At 43.7% G+C, this 26,202-nt stretch overlaps 1 protein-coding gene across 4 annotated transcripts in view; it reads right to left on the bottom strand.

Moving 5' to 3' along the window:
- Positions 1-26,202, bottom strand: part of AUH (AU RNA binding methylglutaconyl-CoA hydratase) — a 159,790-nt gene that overhangs the window by 7,617 nt on the left and 125,971 nt on the right. For 3 of the 4 annotated variants that reach the window (XM_072841108.1, XM_072841127.1, XM_072841119.1), the window contains one exon: positions 2,122-2,309. In XM_072841108.1, the coding sequence (XP_072697209.1) occupies positions 2,122-2,309 (188 nt within the window). Of the gene's footprint in view, positions 1-2,121; positions 2,310-14,894; positions 14,971-26,202 lie in introns of all 4 variants that reach the window. The other variant, XR_012037903.1, reaches the window with a different exon arrangement.

Raw genomic sequence — 26,202 nt, 5'->3', positions numbered from 1 at the left:
CTCTTTCAAAATATAAAAGCAACAAAACCTCTTCTTCGGGACATTTTTTTTCCTTGAACAGAAAAATGGAAGTAACATCCAATACAGAAATCAGAAACACTGATTTTATAGAAGTTTTCTAGTATCTAAAAGAATCATCATTCAGTGACAGAAACTAGAAATAAAGAGTATCACCCTCAAATTTTGTTCTGTAACTTCTGCATATGTACAGCCACACATCTTCTGAACCACAAGCATCTCCCTTGCCCTGGGGTAAAGGTTTAGTGGTTAATGTTCTCGGACGCACAACCTCCAGATAAAAGGGACAGGACATAAGGACACCTGTTTTGCCACCTTGTGGAGTGCAGCTGGCTGTCAGATGGCAGGTGGGGAGGCATGGGTACTGAGAGCCACAGGAGAAAATGCGATGAGGTACAGAGGTGCCCAGGGGTACAGACTGCAGGAGGGAGCTGAGCCTTCAGTCCAAAGGACCAGGAGAGGCTGCAACGATCAGAACTGGAAGGATGCCATGACTTTTCTTAAACACCTCCCTCATTTCAATGCAGATGTGCACTGGCCTTAGAGTTTTAAGCCAAAGGAAGTCATTAAGCCAATACTTAGTTAAACTTTTGCTTCTCCTGCTACATGTACCTTTAACTTCTCTTTAGGCAGACATTACCTTAATGTTTTGGGGAAATATTAATACCAAAGTTTCAGTGAGAGCCTTTTTGTTTTTCCTTAAAGCACCAAAAATCTTTTCTATTTGCTGTCTCCATCAATTGAGAGCATAGAGCTCTTGTCACTTACATGGGGAATGAATCATGTAAGGATGTAAGCGCCGTGTCCTAAAAGAGCACACAGCTAGCTAAGTGAGAAGGACTGAAGTATCAACACCCGGCAGCGTGGTTCTAGAAACTGACTCCACCGTGAGGCCCCACCTGTCAGCAATCAGGGGACAAGGGGGCCCAGCAGACCTGAGCCCCTGTCTGCCGACTGGGAACTCCTAACAACACCTTCTGAAACACGATGCAAAGCTCTAAACAAATGTGAAGGGCATAAGCATTTCTCTAGAGGGAAGTTTCATGAGACTCCCAGAAGGACCTGTAGCCCCCAAAAGGGTTATGAGTCCTGTTGGCATCAAACGGTGGAGGTGGAGAGGAAGTAACTCTGATTCCAGTACTGGGGAGGGAGTTATAAAACCTGAAACTCCACTAGGGATCAAGACAAATTGCTAATTGCTCACAAAGCAAAAGTCCTCTTATCTGTGATTTTAGAAGAAAGGAATATACGGAAAATACACCAAAAAGAAAGAACAAAGAACACCTAGACCTGGCCCCATGATGCACCGCTGTTAACATTACTCATAAGAACTGTTGTTTGTGAGCAAATGCACCATGTATTCCAGATTCGAAAGTCTTGAGGCGGGGAAGAATACTGTGTGCAGAGGGGTGAAGACAGTGCCTACAACATCACAGAAACACAAGCAGGGGCGTCTGGGTGGCTCTGTCGGTGAGGCGTCTGCCAGGCTCCTGGGAGGGAGCCCCCTTGTTGTGTCGGCCTCCCCGCTCAGTGGGGGAAGTCAGCTGCCTTCTCTGCCCCTCCCCAACTCATGCGCTTTCTCTCTCTCTCTCTCAAATAAAAGACAAAAAAACAAAAATCAGACACAATGAGACACATGGTGGCTGTGGTGCGGGCAGGTCACTTCAAACCAAGCTGCGGCAACCAAGGCCTGTGCTGGGATGCTGGCTGTGGTCTCCCCAGCATGGATGCTTCAACGGGGCTTCAGCTTGGGGGTGACTCAGCGTGACAGCCCATCTGTGGCTCTCTCTCCGTGTGTAAGCTCAGGTCAGAAGGGTCAGGGGGCTAGTGAGGGAAGTTGCTAGGAAGCCGTCACACGTCAGTATGCACGCCACGCGTTATCAGAGCACGGCTACCACGTGGGCCCCACATTATCTCCAAATCTTAAATTTTAATTCTGAAGGTCCTTCATGTTAATCTAATTTATTACTGCTTCCAGTTTTAGGGCTACCACATACTTTTCTATTTGGAAAACATCTCACATTGGTATGTGAGAGGACTGTTTTGTCAATTTGCTGTAAAGTTATTTAAAAAGAGGAAAAAAGGAAATGCCATCAGAAATACCTGAGGTAAAAACTCTCTTGCTAGGTCCAAGGCCTTTCGGTAGGCAGCATCCCCCTCCTGGTTCTGTTCTAGAACATGGCTGATCAAGCCCACAGCTTTGGCCTCTTGACCATCGAGCACACGTGCAGAGAAGATGAGCTCTTTGGCAAGGGACATCCCAATAGCGCGTGGCAGGCGCTGCGTCCCCCCTGCAGAGAGAATGGGGCAAATGCAGGCAATAAGTTCATACCTTTAGTCTTAACATTTCAATGTTTCACTTCTTGACTTATAAAATAAACAAGGGCCAGAAGTTTATATGTCGAGATTAGTAACTGGCAAACTACTTCAAAGCAGAATCTAATTAGTTTATCAAATTAATAATGCCCCCCAAAACCATGGGAGTACCTTCTGTAATTGTTAAGGGATTCTGGCTCTCTTTATTCCTTGCAACACAGCTGGTGTGTCCCCAAATTGAATCCACAGTCATTACCACAGCAAGAGCATGTGGCACACAGGGTGGGCAAGCCACACTGTCCCTGAGCCCATTCACCGGATGCTGGGCACCTCATTTTTGGTTTAGACAAAACTTGTCAGGATCCAAGAATTCAACTCACCACATGCTCTTTAAAGAATTGCAGATGGTAAGTGAATTGCAGACTAATAAAAGAAGGAAGCCAGGTAGTTACAGGTGAAAACAGGTTCTGTCCTCCTGGTGGCGCTTATGCTTTTGGCGCAAGCACGAATCCCCCATCTCTCCTCCCCGTTATGTTCTAGTGACAAGGCCAGGATTTCGTTAAAGAGAAAGCTAGACAAAAGCAGGTAATATTCTTATCTGGTGGCCTCCATTATTACCAATAAGAATACGGAAGCAGCTACAGTGTTAGGCTTTTTTTTTTTTATTACTTTTTTAAAAATTTAAATTCAATTTGCCAACATACAGTATAACACCCAGGGCTCATCCCATCAAGTGCCCTCCTCCGTGCCCATCACTCAGTAGTTACCCCAGCCCCCCCACCCCTACATCCCCTTCCACAACCTTGTTTGTTTCCCAGAGTTAGGAGTCTCTCATGGTTTGTCTCCTTAATTCCACCCCCCCCAAATCTCATCCTTAGGGCAGCGGAGGGGCTGCCCCAAGGCACTGGTGGCCAGGAAAGCACACTGGCGACCCGTCATCCAAACAAGCTCACTGGGTTTTGTTTGGTCCACAAACGTCCCAATCAAAAGTGGCGAAGTGAAAAATAACGACCACAGGTTCCAGAAAGCATATTTCCCTTCAGTGATGAAATATATTCCTACATTTTGAACACATAAAGCTAGCACGCCTGCATTGGTATTAAGCAGATGCATTAAGAACCACGAGAAGCCATTTAGGAAACATGGAGGATTCAGAAAAACAAACATACACAAAACTCAGTGAGTTGGAAAGGATTGATACTTTCAATAGGGACTGGGTTTGAACACAAATGAGTACTGCTTCTATAAAATACAGTTTATTAAGTGTTTACACTGCCTCAGCAGTAAGAGATGGTGAATTTATAAGTGTTTTACTTGATGTGGCAGAAAAACGTGTGTTGGAACAAAATGAAGCATTGACAAATTTAAATCTAACTGTAAACGGTGATGTTGCTCGGTGTGGGAAAGATGGGTCTAAGAACTTATGGGACAAGCTGCAGGGAAAAGACAAGTTATTTATGGCGCTCCCAATGGCAGCTGATTAGAACAGAGATATAAATACAACCCATACAGCTCTATTTCCTCATGGAGCTGATGAGAATTTTCACGAGACAGATGAACTTATGGAGACAGTATTCATGATAAGCACATTAGGAGATGATTCTCTTTTGTGTTCTGTGAAAAGTCTGATGTAGACTGTTCAAAATCAGCCGATGTGACCCTCAACAATCCCTGTTAATGTCATACTTTCTATTCAACTGGGACCATGGAGTCTTGCAAGTCCATAGAGCTTACACCCATTCATCCTATCATTTCATTCATAGTTATTCTCCAGGAATGAGGATTTTGTAGAAGTTAAAGAAAGAACAGTGATGAAACAGAGGCCACAAAACACATCCATTCCCTGAGCTGAACAGCATATAACTCAAGCCCTGCTTGGTGAAATGGATGCATACCAGAACAGTCTGCTGGAGGACATGACCTCCTGCTCAAGAGAGCTTCCTGGTTTTGCTGAAAACAATCCTCACCAGAGGATCTAGGAAAATCCTCACCTTGGCTCACCAACTAACACTGCATCTAAGACTCAGCCTGTAGGTTGACATCACAAGCCATCCACCCTAGGAACCTCATGTAAGTGGGCCCATACAGTGCTCATCCTTCTGTGTCTGATATATCGCACTAAGCATAATGTCCTCTGGGTTCGTCCGGTTGTAGGGAGTCAGCATTTCCTCCCTTCATGAGGCTGAATAATATTCCATTGTATAAATACCAAGTTTTATCTATTCACTGACCCGGTAATGGTCACTTGGGTTGCTTCTACCTTTCAGCTATTAAGAATAATGCTGCCACGCATGTGGGAACAAATATCTCTGAGACTCTACTTTCTATCCTTTTGGGTAGATATCCAGAGACAGAGTTGTTAGATCATACAGAAAAATCTGTATTTAATTTTCCTGAAGAATAGCCGCACTTTTTGCTACTAGCTGCTCATTTTACATTATCAACAGGGCACAAGGATTCTAATTCCACATTCTCACTGATAAGCATTCTTCTCTGTAGTATTTTATTTGGGGGGGGTGGGGGGGGTGGGTTTGATGGTAACCTTCTTGATGGATGTGAAGTGGTATCTCATTGTGGTTTATGATTTCCCTAACAACTAGTCACAATGAATTTCTTTTCACTTGCTTATTGGCCATTTGTGTATTTTCTTCCAGAAAAAAACATCTATTTAAGTCCTTTGCCCATATTCTAATTGGGTTGCTTTTTGGAGATGATTATAGGGGTTCTGTATATATTCTGGATAGTAATCACTTATCGGATATATGATCTGCAAATATTTCTTCCCGTTCTGTGGATTGCCTTTTTCCTCTGTCCTTTAAAGCACAAAAAGTTTTTAATTTTGATGAAATCCATTTTTTTTCTTATATTGCCTGTGATTTTGGTGTCATATCCACGAAATCATTGCCAAATCCAAGGTCACAAAGTTCTTCTACTGTTTTCTTCTAAGATATTTTTGTAGTTTCAATTCTTACATTTAAGGTCTTTGATCCTTTTTTAAAAAAATTATTTATTTATTTATTCATTCATTCATTCATTCATGAGAGACACAGAGAGAGAGAGGCAGAGACAAAAGCAGAGGGAGAAGCAGGCTTCCCACAGGGAGCCTGATGTGGGATTCGATCCCAGGACCCGGGATCACCCTCTGAGTGGAAGGCAGGTGGCTCAAGTGCTGAGCCACCCAGGTGCCCCTCTTTGATCCATTTCAAACTAATTTTTATTTATGGTGTAAGGTAAGGGTCCAACTTCATTCTTTCACATGTGGAAGTCAGTTTTCCTAACACCATTTGTTGAAAGGGGCATTCTTGAATAGTCACACTAATACGTTATTTAAGTTGCTCATTCCTACTGAAATTTTATCTTTAGGAAACCTGTCTGGTGACAAATCATCTGGCCTGTTTTTCTGTGCTGCAACCAGTCTGCAGAAATCAAAGTTCGACAGAACTAGAGGTAACTGCCTCCCTACTCCCTCAGTCATATAAAATTTGTGATTTCCAAGTTTATAAAAATGATGTGACCTGTTCAGTTTGCCTTCCTCAATTAACACTGATAGTGTGAGCAAGAGCCATACAAATGGAAGTTACTAAACCACAGGGCATCACAATACAAAAAACTAGATACAATTGATGAGGAATCTAAGATTTCCACCAGTATCTCACAAATAGTTACCCTAAATAGAAAATACCTTTCTTAAAGGTTTTTTTTTCATTTATTTATTCATGAGAGACACATAGAGAGGCAGAGACACAGGCAGAGGGAGAAGCAGGCTCCCTGTAGGGAGCCTGATGTGGGACTCGATCCCAGGACCCCAGGATCACGACCTGAGGCCATGGCAGGTGCTCAACCTCTGAGCCACCCAGGCGTCCCAACAGAAAATATTTTTATGTCAACATTCTACTCCAGCTTGGAAGTGCTTCTGTTTGTGAATAGCAATTTTCCATTATAAAACGAAACAAAACACGAGTGCCTGTTAGGAGAGTCAAGGCTCGGTGCAGCACCGACCCCATCCTGCAACCAGAGAGACAAGAAGCGCCGCCAAGACCTGATGTGAGGGAAAAGGCGTCCGATTTCAGTTCCAAATGCAAAGAGGAGTATTAGAGAGAATTTACTTCAGTTCATCTTTCATTAATTCTTTCTGAATATTCAATTCCACTATCAGTTTAGCCTTAAGTAAAAACAAAGACACCATGTCCTATTTGTCCGCTGCTTCTCTTATACCAGGCTCACCCACTAGATCACACAACCTGCTTACTTCCCATAGGACTAGAGTTTAGGATGATAAAATGCCACCTCTCCATACAGCCTCGAGGACTGACAAGACTAAACAATGGGACTAAACCTGAGGTGGTCCCCAGCGGAATGCAACCTGTTCCACTCTGGCAGCAGCCCTAATGTGTCAAGATCTCAGAGTTCTGCCAGCCTCTCCCCAGAACTTACGCTACTGTCTGTCCCAAGAGCTTCCGACCTGGAGCCCTGACTCCTGGTCATGCCCTGCTCTGAGGCTCAGAGAGTTTTAACAGTTTGCCCAAAGTCAGAAAGTTAGGTTGCAGAAACAGGATTCACACTTACCTCTGACTGATTCTTATCTACTATGTGGTAAGAAAATACAAAGAGCAACTTATGAAAAGAACTGATGGCTTCTTGTAGAAAATAAGAGGTGTGTGTATGGTATGCAGCAGTATGTAATAATGTAAGCAGGCATACACATACCGAACCTGCCTAAAAAGTTGTCTCTGTGGAGTCAGATGATAGCTCTTTTTTTTTTTTTATTCTGCCTTCCTGTGTTTCCAAAAAAATCTGCAATGTATAGGTAATATGATACTGTAATAGCGTCATTTCCAACATGGTAACACAATGTTCACGCATTCAACAAGTACTTATTGCGGCTTCCTGCTCCAGGCACATAGATACGGTTGTGTAATAAACACCGTCTGGATCTTACGCTCTCATAGAGAAGCCTACAATGAGCCAACGAAGACATACTGTCAGGCAGCAGAACAGTAGAGAGTGTCAGGGTGTAGAGTGCACACAGCATAGACAGGATGGCCAGGGAGGGGCTCTCAGGAGGTGACACTGGAGCCGAGACCAGGAGAAAGCAGGGAGTGCCCCAGTGCTCAGGTCTTGTGGAGACTGTGTCTGATTCATGGAGGAACACAGGGAAACTGGAGTGACTAGAGCACAGAGCAGGGATATGCAGGTGGCAGCAAACACAGTCCAAGAGGAGCAGGGCCAGATACTGTGGGCCCCCTGCACGGCCCTAGGGTTTACTGAGGGTGACAGGAAGCCACTGAGCATCTGACAGCAACCTCAGAAAGGAGTGGTGTGGGATCATCATTCTATAGTGAAGATTTGGGTTTGAAGACCAGCTATAGTCATGATGAGCCAAGAAGACAAAGGTAGGTAGGCTCACACTATGTGTAGGAGGGTCCCAACAGATTTGGAAAGAAATTTCAAAACAAGGTCCCAATTTGCTTTCAGTAGTATCTATCGTGTTTTGGCTGCCTTCATTAAAATCTTGGGTCTTGCTTCTGGAGACCCCCTACTGATAGGTGGCCTGGGACAGTCAATAGATCTTCCAATGGAGGCCAAGGGGCCAGACCCTCCTTCTCTCAGCCCTAGCCCAGCTGGGTAGGCAACCAAGAGGTCTGGTCCATGGGATGTGATTTCTCAGGACCAGGCGTCCTGAATGGGTGACCTTGTGACAACGCAGGGGCAGGGGGATGTGCAGACCCGATGATCCGTGTGTTTATACTGTGATCCTGGCCACGCTCTGCCAGCCAGTGCGGGCTATCTCATTCCAGGGCTCCTAGGTTCCACTTTGTGTTCTAAGCCCTGTTGTCTACTCATCTATTAATTCTGGAAACCTTACAATAAATTTCCTTTTCTTTTAGGATAGTCTGAGTCAATTTCTATTGGATGTTTTCTACGTCATGAAGGACACAAACAATGTAACTAGTAGTTTTGTCTTTGTCTTTCTCAAAAATAGATGAAGCCAAATGGGAGTGTATCTATTGTATTTTTTTGCAAATAAAATCCATCTGTTCAATCTCTTAATTTATTGGTTTAGTGACCTACTGTGTGCCAGATGCTGTCCCGGGTGCTGAACATACAGTAGTAAACCAGATAGATTCTCCAATCTTAAAAAGCTCATTACATCTTAGAGGCAGAGAGGAAAGAAGAAGAGCAGTTAACAAGCGCAGGAACAAGACAGAACAAGTGCCATGGAGAGAATTTAAGGCAGAGGAACAGGCTGCGAGATAACCGCTATGTCTGATTTAGATGGAGTGGCTGGGGAAGCCCTGGTGGATAAATGTGAAACCTGTGCCTGAATGCTAACAAGGCAGCCACATGAAGATGGGTGAGGACACCAGCTACGTGAAGGCCTACAGTGAAGCCTGGCTCAGCATATTTGGGAAGGAGATTACTGTAGGAACATAGGGGGAAGGAATGTGAGGGGAGTAGAAGGAAGGGAGTGAGACAGGCAGGTTCAGATCACACAAACGCAGTGCAGTTTCCATCTTGGGTGATGGAAAGACGCTGGAGGTTTCTGAGCATAAGGTGACATAATTAGATTTGTGTTTTAAGAGATCCTTTGTAAGCCTGGCAGAGAACACGTTACAGGGGTGCCCAGCAGGAGGCTGCTGGTGTCATCCAAGTGCCATATGACGGTGGCTGGAATGGAAGTAGGGTAGCACACGGTGGGGGGATCAGGGAGGGGAATTTGGTGTAACTGTCCAAAACTAGTGAAAAAGATATGAGGAGAATGGGAAATTAATCCATAAACCGGTTTTCTGACTAGAGCACAGGAGTGGTAGGGGGCACTGTTCTCTGACACGGGGAAGACAGGAGGCAGTGGGGTGTGCTCAGGCCATGTTAAGCTCCACACAGAAGTGGAGCAGGCAAGGATGTGACCGGATATGCTGTCTAATGCTTATTCATGATAACCATCACACGCATGGCATTCAGAGCCAAGGGCCTGCATGAGACCACCTCGGGACACTGGTTAGAATAGAAAGGAGCAGAGAGACTCAACAAGACCCTGGGAGGTGCCCAGTTGTGTGAGTGAGGTGGAATAAATGCAGGAAGGTGGTGCTCAGCCGCAGCCAATCACTCCCGGGCGTCTGCCCCCTACTGCTCACTCCAGTCTTCTTCTAGTGAAGCCTGCAAGGATCTTCTGGGAGAGTCTGTCCTCACAAGAATCAAGGCATCCAGGAATAAAGAGGTGTTTTCCCAGGTGTGACCACATCCACACATGACCCCTGGAGCAAGGAGAGCCACCTCATGACCATGATGGAAGCAGCAAGGGCAGAGTCTTCCAAATAAAGATGGCACAGCACAAAGACTTCACTGGGCTGCCAAACTCAGCAGTCCCCAAACTGCCTTACTTGGAGACTTTCTGTGATTGCTTGGCACTTTCTTAGAATTCCAGCTCCTGAAGTAGGGTTTTCTGTTATTAGTACCAACAATGTCTGTGAGTGTAGATGGACCAAGGAAAGTGAGCTGAACACATATTTTGAGGAGTGGAAAGTAAACATGTGAGGGAAGTGTGGGGGAACTGCTGGGCAAAGCAGATGACATATCCAAGATCTGTGGTCACAAGACGAGTTAGCATGGTCATCTGCTTCTTCCCAGCAACTGGTGGCCATCTGGGTGCAGGCACAGCAAAGGCAGAGATAAGCTGGACAAGTACACAGAGAGGGAGGCAGAAAAGGAAGAGCAAGAGGGGACACTGACCGAGCAGACCCCAGGCAATGACATTATGTGAGCAGTCCTGAGCGTTTCCTGTCTGTGAACTAACTCATGTTGGCTTCCCGACTTCCCTGTGAGGCTGGTGTGAAGGGAGATAAGGTTACTCGTAAGGAAGTCATTCTGACGAAGGACCATGAGACCAAGGCTGGGTGCCAGAGCAGGGATGTGCTGAGATGAAAAGGGCCACAGATACAGTGATTTGGTGAGGTCCAAGGAGGCCTGGACAGCGGGGATGCTGTAGACACACAGGAAATCTCAATAAGGAATGCAGCTGGTGGTGATGGCATGGAAGTCAAGGGTATGACCCTGATGGTGCGGGACAGGAAGGAGAATAAGACATGAGTGGCTGCAATCAGGGACCTGGAACTGACACTCACTCTGGGGATAGGAGGGAGTAATGTACACAAGATGCCGATTATCACAACTCCTGAAACAGGCTTTCTTTGTTTTAAAACCTGTGGAATAGCAAACATTGGGATACTGGAAACCTACTACTCTAAATCGGAAAAATAGTAATATTTCCTTGGTCCTTTCAAAAGCACCAACTCATTTCCCCAACTATTAATAAAAGAGCTGGAAAAACTCTCTTAAACTGCCAGGTAACAACAGTTGACCACAATTTCTGCATAGTATTTAGCATTTCTAAATACCAATTACCTAATTATTTAACACATAATGAATTCACTGAGGGAGTATGTTTGGTTGCAGAAAACAAATCCGTCAAGTATGAATTATATTTCCTCCCTCATGCCATTAAACATATGATGAAAATAAACAATTTTAGAACTGTCAGAGGGCTCATTCACATCCAAATCTAACATGCTCTTGGCACTCACATTCTGGAAGCAGGTAGCTCTCTGAACCACTGTCAGAAGCCAGGGACAAAACAAAAACAAAAACAAAAACAGGATGCAAATACTTAAAATGGATGTCTGTCGTTTTTGCTTGAAATCTATCAATAACAAAAATGAGTTTGTAACTGCAGTTTTTCCATGGTTGATTCTTTTCCTTCATTTACTAATTTTCAGGATTAACAATGTGGCTCCCTAGAATCTGTCAAAGGTGACAAGTTTCTAGTCTCTGAGAACCTTCACAGGCTTACAGATTTTCACATTATCTGATGGATGCATTAGCATGCACCAGGTTCATCTGTACGGAGGTTCCAACTGGCCCATCTTTGGCCAGTGGGAACAGACGTAGACTGCCTCTAGCGACCTTCTGATATGACCGTAATAGTCTCTGATAACTTCTCATTGCCCTAGGATCACAAAATGTTCCAAGCTCATCTAGTACATCTCCTCCCCAGACCCTGAATGGGCCACTTTCCCCGAGCCCTGGTTCCTTTCCACAGGGCGGCATTTAATCCAGCATCTGTACAAGAGCCATGACTTCGAATGCATATCGAAGATGTAGGGCCTTTCCCAAAAGTCATATTCTTTCAGTGATTCTGGGCTGAGTTTCAAGGCTCCGTTCTTCTAAAAGATGATGAGCATGGAGGACGAGTGCCAACAAAACGCATGTGGGGAACAAGTCCTTGGCAGTCAGGCTTCGCTGTGTGATGCTGCCACATCTCCAACCTTTTCACTGACCACTCTATTAAATCCAGCCTCTTTCACAGGACCTACAATTTTATTACTCTGATTCGACCACTTCCTTGAAACCTTTGAAGTCAACCACAAAATCTAGGAGAGTTTTTTCAAGGCTGCATCAAGATCATAAACGGCAAAGAAGTCAGAGCACAAGCTCTTGTCTTCCTCCTTTGCTGTCCTTGACCTGCATACTCTGTCCTCCAGGTTATCTCCTGGTTCAAAAAGGCTGAAGTCTTGTCATCATGTGTGCAAACTAAGGAGAAGGAAAGGCAAGAGTGCTGTGCTTTCAGAGGCACTGGTTAAGCCCTAGCCAACACCTCTGCTTCCACCTCACTGGGTAGAACTTGGTCACGTGGTTGCAGGTGGCAGGAAAGGTTACCGTCTTGTCTTGTTCAGGTATTTTGCCATAAATAGGGAATGAACCTGGGCTCTTATCACTAAGGGAAAATGGAAACAAGTAAGCAATGAGCAGTTGCTACCCTGCTTGGTGAAACTGTATAAATCATGTAACAAAATGTTCTCATGTTTACTTACCATGTGGATAGAATGAAAATATATTTGAAATTTTATGTTCCTGTTCAAAATTTCCCAGAATTTAACATCTGTTATTTTAAGAAGGCATCAAGGACTGTTCTATGTAATCTCTCCTCAGGTTATGCCACTTAAACTTACTTTAAAGTAGCAACTTTAGATGAGCAATAGCTTAAACACAGCAAGCTTGTTTTTGCCAGCAAAGGGAAAAGAGGTCAAGATTTTCACATTATTTGGCGATGTCCCCCACTGCTCTGTATTCCTCACAGCCTCGTGGGCTTGCTGGCCCAACCTGGGACTCCCAGACTAAAGTCCTAAACTGAAAGTCTAAAATAAACCAAACACAGATGTTACCTTCCTTTTGTTATATTGACATTATTTAAACAGTTTAAAGCAAGCTTTATTTGACAATTCACAATCAGTTATAATGTAATATATAAATAACTGCCATAGCTTATGGATCACAAATTATGTTTCAGTAACATTTACAAGGTAGAAAATGCCATATTCTCTATTTCTGTTTTTTAAGCTTCTTTTTTTATCCTTTACCTTTTCCCTTCTTTTACAACTTCATGAAAAAAGAAGCCACAGTAATACAGAGAACACTGCTAACAAATACACCAAGTTGAAAAGTTATGTAGCTACCACATTAACGGCATCTGCTGCCATAATGAGAAAGGATCTCTGACTTCTAGAACTGAGTATCGCTTTTGAATTATGTCTAAATCCCCTCTCATAAATAGAAAGCCAATTAAAGTTACTTTTTCCTTGAATTGTGGAAGGAAAATGTTAGCTTTGGATTATAATGCCTGTTGCAACTGATCACTGTGAAACTCTGTCACAAGGCTTTAGGCAAGAGCTTTCTTGATAGATCTGGCCTAGATGTTTACAAAACCAACTTCCTTTTGCTTTTATAATGAAACATCAAGGTCAAAGAGGAATGTGCAATGTGAACAAACATGGCGTGTTTACTGGTCTCATGATAGATCATGTCACAATCATACAAAAACCATAAAAATATTTATCCTTCAATTTGTGACCAATGCTTGAAGTGTTGTAATACTTTCTGTTCCCCGAGGATTTTTAGCATGTTGTAAAGTAGTGAGAGAAAACACACATGGGCACACAGAAAGAAATAACACAGGGATGAGTGGGAAGAAAAACCTACCCAGCTAAACTCCAGCAGAATCTAAGAGAAATACATCAGTTTGAGCTCTGTGTGGTATATTCTAAAGGAGCCTTGTAAATAAAAGCTAAAAAATTTTCAGAATTGGGGCAGAGGAAAAAAGGTTAGACATTAAAAATATTTTTTCCAGAGCAAATTAAGCTGCCAAAAAAAAAAAAAAAAAAAAAAATCAAAACCTTTGTGACTTAGTTTTCATTAAAATGTACTCTAGAAAGCTTTCTTGACCAGTCTCCCATTCACTGTCAGAGGAATAAGTATGCAAAGGTTTTATTCATTAAGAAAAAAAAATATATTTCCTTTAAAATATTTATGTATAATTTCTACAACAAATACTTGAAGCCCTGTTATATTTATTTTGACTTTTGAAAAAAGAGACTGTTATATACCAGATGAAATACAAAATCATAGTTTTTAAAACCACTGTAAAGACTGCCAGGGTAGACGTGTGCCTATTCCGGGCTGCCCCGTGTCCTCCACCATACTGCCCCGCACTGCCCTCCGCCACCCTTCGGAGCTGCAGGGGCTCTGCACTCAGTGGCCCGAGGACTGCCAGACGCTTCCACCGGGACCTCTCTCCCACCCCAGCACAGACAAGCCACAGGCAGATGACACTCTCCTACAGTCTGAATCATGCACGGAGAGAGGGCAGAATTAAGGGAGCAGTTAGCTTCACCAACTCAAGCATCAGATTTTAGACAAGTCTGGCTAATGCCGTGCTGCCACACAAAACGTTCTGTGATGGGGGAAAAGGTGTATGTGTGACCCATCCAATACAGGAGTCATTAGCCACAGAGTGCTGCCCTGCACTTGAAACGTGCTGAGTGTGGCTCATGTTTTCACCTTAGTTCATCTTAATCAATTTAAACAGACATGTGGTCTGCAGCCACAGCACTGGACCACGCAGGTCAGTCTCCTGTCCCTTCATCCTCCTGTGAGCTCCTTTTTGGCTGCAATGTTTGTTTCTGTTGCAAAACCAAAGAAACTCTGATAAGATCTACAGTTCATTTTAACATGTACAGCACCTTAATCCATAAGCAGCTAAGGTGCACGACCTACCCCTAGCTCATCTATCCAGCAGGAAAGTGCTTTGCACAAAGGGAGAAGGAGGCAATGCATGTTCTACAGTCTGTATAACCTTTGTCATGCCCACATGAGAAGGGAGAACGTCAGAAACCATACAGTTCGCCTGTTCTTACACTACCGTGGAGGCCACAGCCCTATGCTGTGTCTAGGTTGCCTCTTGGCTGCTTGCTTCTGCATCTCCGCCCCATGAGCCACTCCATAGGGCTGCCTCATGACCTGGCAAGTGGCTCCCTACGGTGAGCAATGTACCAATACAGACCTGGGAGTGATTTCCCCTGTCTCCTGCCACATTCTTTTGGCAGTCTGTATGCCCAGGCCTCATGAGGGAAGGGGCCCCACATGGTGTGGACATTGAGAGCCTGCCAAGCACAAAGACTGGGTAGTGGACAGCCCATGCTCTAAAAGCCATCTCTTCTTCTGCTCACCTGTACTTTACCGAAAGCAGTTTTTCCAGGGCACATTCACACGGTATTTTCCAAAACTTCAAAATCATCCTCCAGTCTTTCAAAATTAAGGAAGAGATGAACAGAACATGTTAACCATTATCTTTAAAAAGTAACAGGGGAAGATGGGGAGAGTATAATACAGAAGATGTTCCTTCTGCAAAGCTCATCCTATGAAAAACATAGTCTTTGTCAACTATCACATCAGTGGTGCTTCTAGCCTTTCTAAAATGTATTAATTTAACTATAACAATAAAGAGTGGACCCTTTGGTGCTTCATAAAAACTGGACCCAACTCTTCCGTTAAATGAGGGGTCTAGAAAAGGACTAAAAACACATGTGAAGACTTATCGATACGCACATATTTTCTCCCTGGATATCACAGACATCTGGATAAGCACAGTCACTGTAAGGTATTATTGATAAATGAAACAATACACACAAACATGTGACAAAATGACTAAACAGTGGAGTGGACATGAAGATCTGAATACTCTTTTTCCTTATCAAAAGCAGGTCACATGATAAAAAATTTGAAGATTCTGGCACAGCAGAGCCATTATTAATAGATAAATAGCAACCATTATGTACTATGTCATTTAACACCCTATTTCTTATACTTTTTGCACGAATGCTTTGGGGCTGCTACTATCATTAGTCCTCATTTCACACATCAGAGGATCAAAGGCTCAGAGAGGTCACCCGTGCCCATCAGGTAAACCAGGGGGTGAAGGAGGGGAGTCTGATTCTGCAGCCCACCTGCTTCTCCTAACAGCAAGCCACCTCCCTCTAGAAGACAGAAGAGGCATGGCTTCCCAAACAGTTACCCTTCTGTTGTTAGAACGAAGTCTTAGTGGGAGTTAGCGTAGGAACAAAACTGGAACAAAGGATAGATGGATTATCAGTATCAGGGCAGTGCACAATGGCAGAAAGCTTCACAAGAGCACACAGTGGTCAATTCCTACGGGCAACATGTTGTTGCAGAAAAATGTATTTCAATGCAATGTCCACAAAACAGAAGACCCGCACACTTGTGTCCACCTCCCATTCTGGGGGCAGACCTTCCTCCCCCTCACTCTCTGTGGCTGATGCAGGCCTGCCTCTACCTCATCCTATGGTTCTTAGGGCTCCTAATGCAGGAAAAGGCCAGAGGCGCAGAAGAGGTGGAGCCGAAGACCAGGCGCAACCCCCACACCCCTCCCCCCCACCTACCCCCAGGAGGGTGCGGGACAGGGTGGCCAGCTCACTTTTTTTGTTTCAACTGTGAACAGAAAACAAAGAGCAAAATGAGCAAAATAAAATGAGCATGGCATTTCACAGTGGCTGAAACTACAAAGATGAACTAATCAGCATTGCTCCTGATTGGGACAAGTGCCAACTAGCCGGTGAAATGACAGTATGAGGCTCTGTTATTTAGGGGAATAGTCAACAACTGTTTCATATTAGTGGAGAGAATGAGCCACTCTTCAGAGCATATCCAAGCAAGATGAAGCAACTCTTAACTTACTGGAAACAAATTATTTCTGTAAGATACATCCAACACCCAGTCAGTTTTTCATAACTCTTAACTCATGCCGCAAGAAGAAAACCTGTCAAAAACAAGTAACCTTCTCCCCACATCCAAAATGAAATAAAACAAACACATACTCTCCATCAATTCCAACCTCATCCTGAACCAGCAGCTCCCACAACACACAACACACACGAGTTCTCCCACAGCTTTTGCCTTTTCAAGCTCAGCTGGCTAATTTATAACAATTATCTGATATGTATTTTTCAAATGTTCATTGTATAGTATTAACAGAAATCATTTAAAATGACAAAACTCTCACAATAAAATGGTGGGGTAAAACCCCAAACACTGTACCTGTAGACTTCCCAGTTACTCATTTTGCTCCTACTTACTCAGCTTGCTCATAAATGCACAGAAACTTCAGATGCAGGTTTAATAAAGATGTTTTCATATATTTATATTAGGATTTCGTATTTCAAACTACCTTAAGGCACAGATGGATACAAAATATATGTGAAATTACCTTGAGTAAATGCTAATGCTCTTTCCTTTTCTCCCCAAATCTCACAGCTCACCTCTTGTATATGCTGCTGAGGATAAGGGCAAAGGCCCGGAGGGGACAGACTAGCCTCTCCCTTGTTCCCCTTCACCCACTCCCAGAGTCCTGCTGATCACACAGCACACATAGGAGGCTCCGGAGAAGTAATCCCTGTCTTCCCCCTGTTCTAGGAGGACATCTGAATGGAACTTTCAGAGGCGACAACTATTAATTACTGCCATCCTAGTAAGAACAATAAAAGTTCTTTTACCCTCATTGTGCAAAATGTGGTGGCTGATGTTAACAATGGATTGACAAAGATGTTCCTTTGAAAAATTAAGTTTGAGATGCAAATATTAAAATTAAGCCATACTCTCAGTATTTGAAATGGAAAATTCTTTAGACACTGGAAACATAATATGCATCAATTACAGATTTAACATGTATACCGCAGATTTTTGTAGGACAGATCCTTGGCTAGCTCACTGCTAATTCCTAGCCTTTTTCTTTAACAATTAACAAAAATTAGTTGAAAACTCAATGTGGGAGAGGAAATAAAAGGTGGGGAACAGCAAGGAAAGAGAAGTGCCACAATCCTATGGCATAATTGTAGAAAATCAGGCCAGGAAACACACATGACAGATTTCAAGGTCAGGCCACATGGGGCAAAGCTGGTGTGTGGGCAAGACCTGTGTCGGGGCTACCACAACCCATCTCTTATGTGAGGACAAAGAGTGTGAAGGCATTCCCATGACAAATTTAAAAAACGAAGCACTTTTCGAGAGACAGGCCTTTCTCCTCACGTGCTGTCCCACACAGAATGGTCAGATGCCATTTTGGCTTTTATCTGATGAGAGGAAATCTGGACAAGGAAGGCAGAAAGGATCATGATTATCTAATGACTGCCAACGATCAGCAAGAATTGAGTGACGAGGAAGGCAAAAATGATCTTATGGAAGCAAGATCACAGGGATCAAGGGTAACAGAGGGGGAGAAGTGCCCAAGCAGGTGGTTTACAAATACCTACTGGGGGGAGCAGACACCTGCTGGGAGCAGCGAACTGGCCCCACTCGACTCACAGGCATTAGCCCCTCTGCTCCTCCCAACCCCCTTATGATGCAGGACCACCGGTGCCCTTCACATAGACAGGGAAACAGAGGCCCCATGTCAAGGTCAGTCAGGCATGGGGCCAACACGCAAACCAGGCCACTCCTCCTGCTGCCCTCTCATTCCTCCTGGGACGCCCCCGCTCCCTGGGATGCGCCCCCCCGCCCCCCGGCCGCCAAACAGGCACACACCTGGATTTCGCTAAGCCTTCCTATCTCAAGCTGCCAGCAGTGTTACAGGGGTTGGAGGTGGGAGACTGGGGCAGGCGCAGAGCCCTGCTGTCCTCAGAGTCCCAGCCCCTGTCCCTAGCTGGGGAACAGGGTGTACAAGGGTGTATCTCATGGGAAACAGGTATGGCCCTGATGAGGCAGAAGGAGCCTGGGGCAAGGCTTCTGCACAGCTGCACCACAAGGCTGCTTCCAGTGCCCAAGGGATGAGTCCTGCTCTTCCTGTTCCCTCCTCCCATCCCCTCAGATGACAGGAACACAGGCAGTACGTAGCCCTCAACCCAAAGTTCACGCACCGTGTAGCAGAACAGCAGTCCCGACAGAGGCTCACGATAAAGAAGCATGTGGGTGATGAAAGCACACCAGCACGGTGGCTCCCCCAAATTACGCTGGCCTCCTCACTCCTCTGGGGAGACCACACAAGCCACCCACAGGGCACAGCGACAGCACACGCATGCCAGGGACACTGTTCTTCACTGAGGGAGCGCCATGCAAGGACTAATGCAAAGCTTCCGTGATGCAGAGGGACATGAAATCGATATGCGAGAGGCAAGGGCAATGATAAATCAAAACTGAGACGTGAAGAAGACTGCAGAGCTAAGAAACCCACTAAGGGCCCAAATAATACTGCTACAGAACTAATAAATGAAGTTGAAATAGCATCTCATCAAAGAGATGAGGCAAAAGACACCATGCTTATGGCAAAATACTTGCAAAAGAAGGCACTCCGTGCACACTAGTAGGTTAGAAGCTAAGCAAACACACACAGGACGACTGTTTAACAATGGAACCTGCTGCTCCTTGTGGAGCCTAAGCCCATAGGCTGTGAACGAAAAGCCTCATGATGAGGATGGCAAAGTGTAAGGCTGGGAGGAGTCTGGGTCCCTCCCTGTCCACACCAGCAACTGGCTCCCAGAATCCTCAGCAGACACACCCAGGGCCCGTTCTGCCCAAACTGGCCCAGATCAGCACCCCCGGCTCCTCCTGTCCAACCTCCCCAATCCTCAGCCCCCTGTCCTCCACATCCCCCACCTGCACTCTAGTCTTCCTACTGTTGCAAGTCTTCCACCATGCTCGGGCCAGGACCAGGAACCTTAAATCTCTTTGATCTTGCCTTTCCCTTCAGTGTTCATTGCATGCAACCGGCAGCCAGCAACCATGCACAAAGCTGCCCTTTCCCCTGCTCTCTGATTCTGCATCGGGACAGCACTGCATGGCTGCAGGAAGTCCTGAGATCTATGGAATGATGCCACCCAGAGTTCAGCACCCAATGCCGGGGCACAACCCAGGTCAAAGGAAGCCCTGGTGAGCACTGAACTCTCCAGCAACCCCCACAGTGAGCCCATGTGACACCGCTCCTGTACCCTGTCTCCAAAGGCATCTCTCTTCTCCCCAGTCACACAGGCTCTGCAGGGTCTCTCGCATCCCCTCTGCCCTGTGGATATCCACCTTGGCCACACATACGCATGCAACACCTTGATTCCCAACTTCTGCATCTCCACAGGTGCTGTCTGCTGCCTGCGCCCTTCTGCATCCACCACACCTTCTCCAGTTCAAAAGGAATCCCCCTGATTTCTGCCAGGATCCAAGACCTTCGGCACCATATTGTTTTCATCCTTTCTGTACTCAAACCTGGGTCTACTTTACCCAACTGTGGTTGTAAGCATGCTCCCTTCATTCCCACGGGTAAAGCTTCACTAACACATTGGCCTTCAGTTACAGAGTACCTGGCAGACGCTTAAAAGACAGTGGCACAGAGGCAGCACTTCAGAAATAAGCTTTGCTTGTCTATAGCCACAGTATCACATATTTTCTACTTTCCTTCCACTCTCCCCCGCCCCTGCAACTCGGCTTTACTATTTTTCTTCATTAAAGTCCTTGATAGGCAATATTATACCACTTTCAGGTGTACCACATCATGACTCAACATATATATATATTATGAAACAATCCCCACAATAGGTCTAGCAACTACTCGGTACCATACATAATTATTACAATATTATCGGCTGTCTTCTCTGTGCTGAACTTCAAATCCCATGACTATTTATAATTGGGAGTTTACACATCCGAATCCCCTTCGCCTATTTTAGCCTTCCTCCCTGCTCCCCTCCAGGAATCACTAATTGTTCTCTGTCTTCAGGAGTCTGTTTCTGTTTTGTTTTGCTAATTTGTTTTGTGTCTTAGATTCCACATCTAAGTAAAAGGCATGCATCCTTCTCTTTTATTGCTTAGTATAACGATACTCTCTAGGTTCATGTACGCTGCCACACATGACAAGAGCTCATTTCTTTTTATGGGTGAGTAATATTCCAGTGTGTATGTGTATCACATCTTTATTCACTCTTCTACTGAAAGACACTTGAGCTGCTTCCATATCCTGGCTATTGTAAATAATGCTACGATAAACATGGGGGTACAGAAATCTTTTCAAATTACTGTTTTCATTTTCTTTGAATAGCCAGGAGTGGGATTGCTATATCATAAGGTACTTTTTAATTTTTTGAGGAACTTCCATACCATTTTCTAAACTGGCTATATCAACTTCCATTCCCACCAACAGTGTATGAGGGTTCCCTTCTCTCTGCATCTTTGCCAACACTTGCTTTATCATCCTGTCTTTTTGATACTTACCATTGTGACAGGGAGGTGGTAGAGCTCATTGTGGTTCTGATCTACACTTCCCTGATGATGAGAGTGATGTTGAGGTTATCTGTATGTATGTCTACTTTGAAAAAACATCTACTCAGGGGTGCCTGGGTGGCACAGTCAACTGAGTGGCCAACTCTTGATTTTCGCTCATGATTGCAGGGTCAGGAGATTGAGCCCCACAACAGCTCCACATGGAGCAGAATCTGTTTCAGTTTCTCTCCTTCTCCCTCTGCCCCTGCCCTGCTTACACACTCCCCCTTCCAAATAAATACATACATACATACATACATACATGAATAAATAAATCATTCATTCATTCATTCATTCATTCCATGAAAAAAAGAAAAATGTCTACTCAGGTCTGTTGCCCATTTTTTTTTTTAAAGGTGTATTTATAAATCAAAACCACAATGAGATACCACCTCACACCAGTGAGAATGGGGAAAATTAACAAGGCAGGAAACCACAAATGTTGGAGAGGATGTGGAGAAATGGGAACCCTCCTGCACTGTTGGTTAGAATGTGAACTGGTACAGCCACTCTGGAAAACTGTGTGGAGGTTCCTCAAAGAGTTAAAAATAGACCTGCCCTATGACCCAGCAATTGGACTGCTGGGGATTTACCCCAAAGATACAGATGCAATGAAACACCGGGACACCTGCACCCCGATGTTTATAGCAGCAATGTCCACGGTAGCTAAACTGTGGAAGGAGCCTCGGTGTCCATCAAAAGATGAATGGATAAAGAAGCTGTGGTCTATGTATACAATGGAATATTACTCAGCCATTAGAAACAACAAATACCCACCATTTGCTTCGACATGGATGGGACTGGGGGGTATTATGCTGAGTGAAATAAGTCAATCATAGAAGAACAAACATTATATGGTCTCATTCACTTGGGGAATATAAAAAATAGTGACAGGGAATAAAGGGGAAAGGAGAAAAAATGAGTGGGAAATATCAGAAAGGTAGCCAGAACATGAGAGACTCCTAACTGGGAAACAAACTAGGGGTGGGGGAAGGGGAGGTGGGTGGGAGGTGGGGGTGACTGGGTGATGGGCACTGAGGAGGGCACTTGATGGGATGAGCACTGGGTGTTATTCTATATGTTGGCAAATTGAACACCAATAAAAAATAAATTTACAAAAAAATAAAGGTTGTATTTAGGAGATTTTTTTTTAAGACTTTATTCATGAGAGACATAGAGACAGAGAGAGAGGGAGAGGGGGAGAGAGAGAGAGAGAGAAGCAGAGACACAGGCAGAGGGACTCGATCCCTGCTCCATGCAGGGAACCCAATGTGGGACTCGATCCCAGGTCTCCAGGACCACACCCTGGGCCAAAGGCGGCGCCAAACCACTGAGCCACCTGGTCTGTCCTGCTGTACATTTTTAAATTGAATTGTTTGTTGTTTTGTTCTTGAGTTCTATGAGTTCTTTATATTTTGGATATTGACCCCTTAGAATACATTATCTGCAAATATCTTCTTCCATTTGGTAGGTTGGTTGCCTTTTTGTTTTGTTGGTTTCCTTAACTATGCAAAAGCTTATGCAAAATAGACATAGTCCCAATTGCTTATTTTTGCTTTTTTGGTGCCTATGCCTGAGGAGAAAGATCCAAAAACATATTACTGAGACTGATACCCAAGAGCTTAGAGCCTGTGTTTCCTTTTAGGAGTTTTAGAGTTTCAGGTCTTACACTTAGGTTATTATGCCTTGAGCTTATTCTTTGTATGGTGGAAGAAAATGGTCCAGTTTCAGGGATGCCTGGGTGGCTCAGTGATTGAACATCTGTCTTTGGCTCAGGGTGTGATCTAGAGGTAGTGGGATCAAGTCCCACATCGGGCTCCCTGTGAGAAGCCTTCTTCTCCCTCTGGCTATGTCTCTGCCTCTCTCTCTCTGTGTGTCTCTCATGAATAAATAATCTCTTAAAAAAAAAAAAAAAGGAAAAATGGTCCACTTTCATTCTCTTGCATATAGCTGTCCAGTTTTCTTAACACCATTTTTTAAGAGACTGTCTTCTCTGTTGTATATTGTCCTAGGTTAATTGACTATATAGGTGTGGGTTTGTTCTGAGGTCTTTATGAAGTTCCACTATGTGTCTGGTTTTCTTACCTGTACCACACTGTTTTGATAACTGTAACTTTGTAATGTATCTTGAAATCAGGGAGTATGATGTCTCCAGCTTTGTTCTTTCTCAAAATTGCTTTCACAATTAGGGGTCTTTTCTGGTTTCACACAAATTTTAAGACTATTCTAGTTCTGTGAAAAAAGCTGTTGGTATTTTAATAGGGATTGCATTAAATCTGTAGATTGCATTGGGTAGCATGAACATTTTAACAGTATTAATTCTTCCAACCTATAAACAGGGTATGTTTTTCCATTTATTTGTATCATTTTCAATTTCTTTCATCAATGCCTTAGAGTTTTCAGAGTACAGGTCTTTTACCTCCTTGGGTAAATTTATTCCCAGGTTATTTTATTCTTTTTTGATGCACTTGTAAACGGAATTGTTTTCTTGATTTTTCTTTATACTGGTTTGTATATATTTGCAACATATTTCTGTATATTAGTTTTGTATGTACAACATTACTGAATTCATCTTGGAACATTGTGTTTTCATTTTCATTTGTCTCAAGATACTTTTTAAGTCCTCTTTGATTTGTCGATTTGATGTTGTTTCACCTCCATGTGCTTGTATTCCTTCTACATTCTCTTGTAACTGATTTCTAGTTTCATACTGCTGTGCTCTGAAAAGGACCTGCCCTTGATAGGATTCCAATCCTGAATTTATGGAGACTTGTTTTGTGGCCTAACATGCAATTTATCCTAAAGAATGTTCCATGTGCACTAAAATTTTATGTATTCTACTGATTCTGGATGGGATGTTTTACATATACCTATGAAGTCAATGAGGTAAAAGTGTTGTTCAAAGCCACTCTTCTCTCATCTTCTGTCTGGAAGACTGATGTAAGTGGGCTATGAAACCCTCTTACTGTTTCTGTATTGCTGCCATTTTCTTCCTCTATGTCTGTAACAGCTGCTTTGTATATTTAGATGGTGTATTGAATACATAGATATTTACAATTGTTATATCTACTTGATCCCTTCAGCTTTGTAATGTTCTTTTTGTCTCTTATTACAGTTTTTGTTGTAAAATATGTTCTGACACACATATTGCTACCCAAGCCTTTCTTTTCATTTCCATTTGCATGGAGGACCTTTTTCTAACCCCTCACTTTCTGCCTGTCTTTAGGTCTGAAGTGAGTAACCTGTAGGCAACATCTGATGGGTCTTCTTTTTTTATCCATTCAGTCACCCTAGTTCTTTTTGTTTTCTGCCCTGTATCTTTTGATTGTAGCAGTTAATTTCTTTAAAGTAATTATTGATTGGATACACTTACTGCCATTTTGCTCATTGCTTTCTGGTTGTTTTATAGTACTCCATTCGTTTCTTGTTCTCTTGCTTTCTTCCCTTAAAATTTGATGACATTATTCAGTGTTATGTTTAGATTCTTCTTTGTGTATCGATGATCAGTTTCTAGTTTGTGGTTACATGAGGTTCATATAACACCTATGTATATAGCATCTGTTTTAAGTTGAGGGGGCTTCAGTTAGAACAAATACACTACATTTTTACTCCACGTCTGTGATATTCTTCCTTCTTGTGGACTGCAGTGCCTGGAAGTGGGTCTCGATCAGATCGCATCTCTGCCTCTCCTATCATTATCAATGTGCCTTTTTCTTTATACCTTTAGCCATGGAAAACCTGTTCTCCTAGTCTTCAGGTCCTTCTCAAAGAGAGATGTTCTACATGTTGTTGCAGTCTCGGTGTGTCCATGGGAGGAGGTGAATTCAAGATCCTCGTATGCCATCTTGGCTGAGAATCTTACACATTTTCATCTAAGTAAGCTGATTTCAGAAAAACTAAGTTTGTACGTTTTATTATTTTTATTTTAGTAAATGGTTTGTCATTATAATAAAACACATGAGGGAAAAAAAACCACATGAGATACTTCAGGCTGAAAAAACATTCAATTTAGGGAAAGGAAAAAATTTGCTATAAAATGTGTTTGTTTTTAATTTTAAACTTACATTTCTCAAATAATTCTGAAAAGTTTCTCTCAAAACAAAGTAATACATCAATTTGGGACTAAAACCAAGAGTGGTATAAAAAATTTTTTTGATAACAGGTGTCCAAGAAAAAGAACAGATGATATTTTGCTGTCCTCAATGGCTGAGTGCAAGTACTACGCTGTTCCTCCCAATCCCCAGGCAAGGGCAGCCATGTAAAGTTTATCAGCCAATGGTGCAAAGGGCAGGGGCTCCACCAACACCTACAGGTCTCTTTCACCTACACTCAGAGCACGCCAGAACCACCCAGCATGCAGGAGGAGGAAGGATGGGAAAAGGCGGAGTCATACTAGCTGTCCCAAGGGGTCCATCATGGACCAGCTGCGTGGGCCAGCTACCGAGCAGGACTAGGCCTGCTTGATGGATCCAGACTAAATCACTCCTGCATAAGCACAAGGGCTAAATATATGCTTATTGTTTTCAGCCAGTAACTCTAGGAGTGGATTGTTAAACAGTAATATTGTGGCAACAGACAGCTGGAACATAGACAAAATCCCTTACAGGGAACAAGGACTAGAAATAGACACAACTGTACTGATTTTTTCTGAAACATGTTCTGAGAATACAGACAGTAAATACACAACAAACAAGGGAAGTTTTGATCTGCTCTATGAGAATCCAGTACATGAAACAGATGGACACTGTAAGGACAAGCACAGAGGCCTATCCATCTGTTGCCTGTTTTGAAAATGAAGTCCTACCAGGATGCTATCACACCCACCTTGGTGTGTGGTCTATGGCAGACCCACACAATGGCAGTCGAGATAAGGAGTTGGCCCCCACCACTAATGGCCCCCATGGCCTGACAGATTTACCACCTGGTCTTTTTTTTTTTTTAATTTTTATTTATTTATGATAGTCACACAGAGAGAGAGAGAGGCAGAGACATAGGCAGAGGGAGAAGCAGGCTCCATGCACCAGGAGCCCGACGTGGGATTCGATCCCGGGTCTCCAGGATCGTGCCCTGGGCCAAAGGCAGGCGCCAAACCGCTGCGCCACCCAGGGATCCCCCACCTGGTCTTTTATAGAAAGTTTCCCCACCACTGATATTGATACAAATAACAAGTATGATCTAAAGAACTCTACACCCCATCTTCCTGTCAAATATATAGGTAACATG

The sequence above is a fragment of the Canis lupus genome, chromosome 1 (assembly GCF_048164855.1).
Source record: "Canis lupus baileyi chromosome 1, mCanLup2.hap1, whole genome shotgun sequence".
Lineage (NCBI taxonomy): Eukaryota > Metazoa > Chordata > Mammalia > Carnivora > Canidae > Canis > Canis lupus.
The sequence above is the reverse complement of the archived record's forward strand: the minus strand, read 5'-3'. Positions and strand labels throughout refer to the sequence as shown.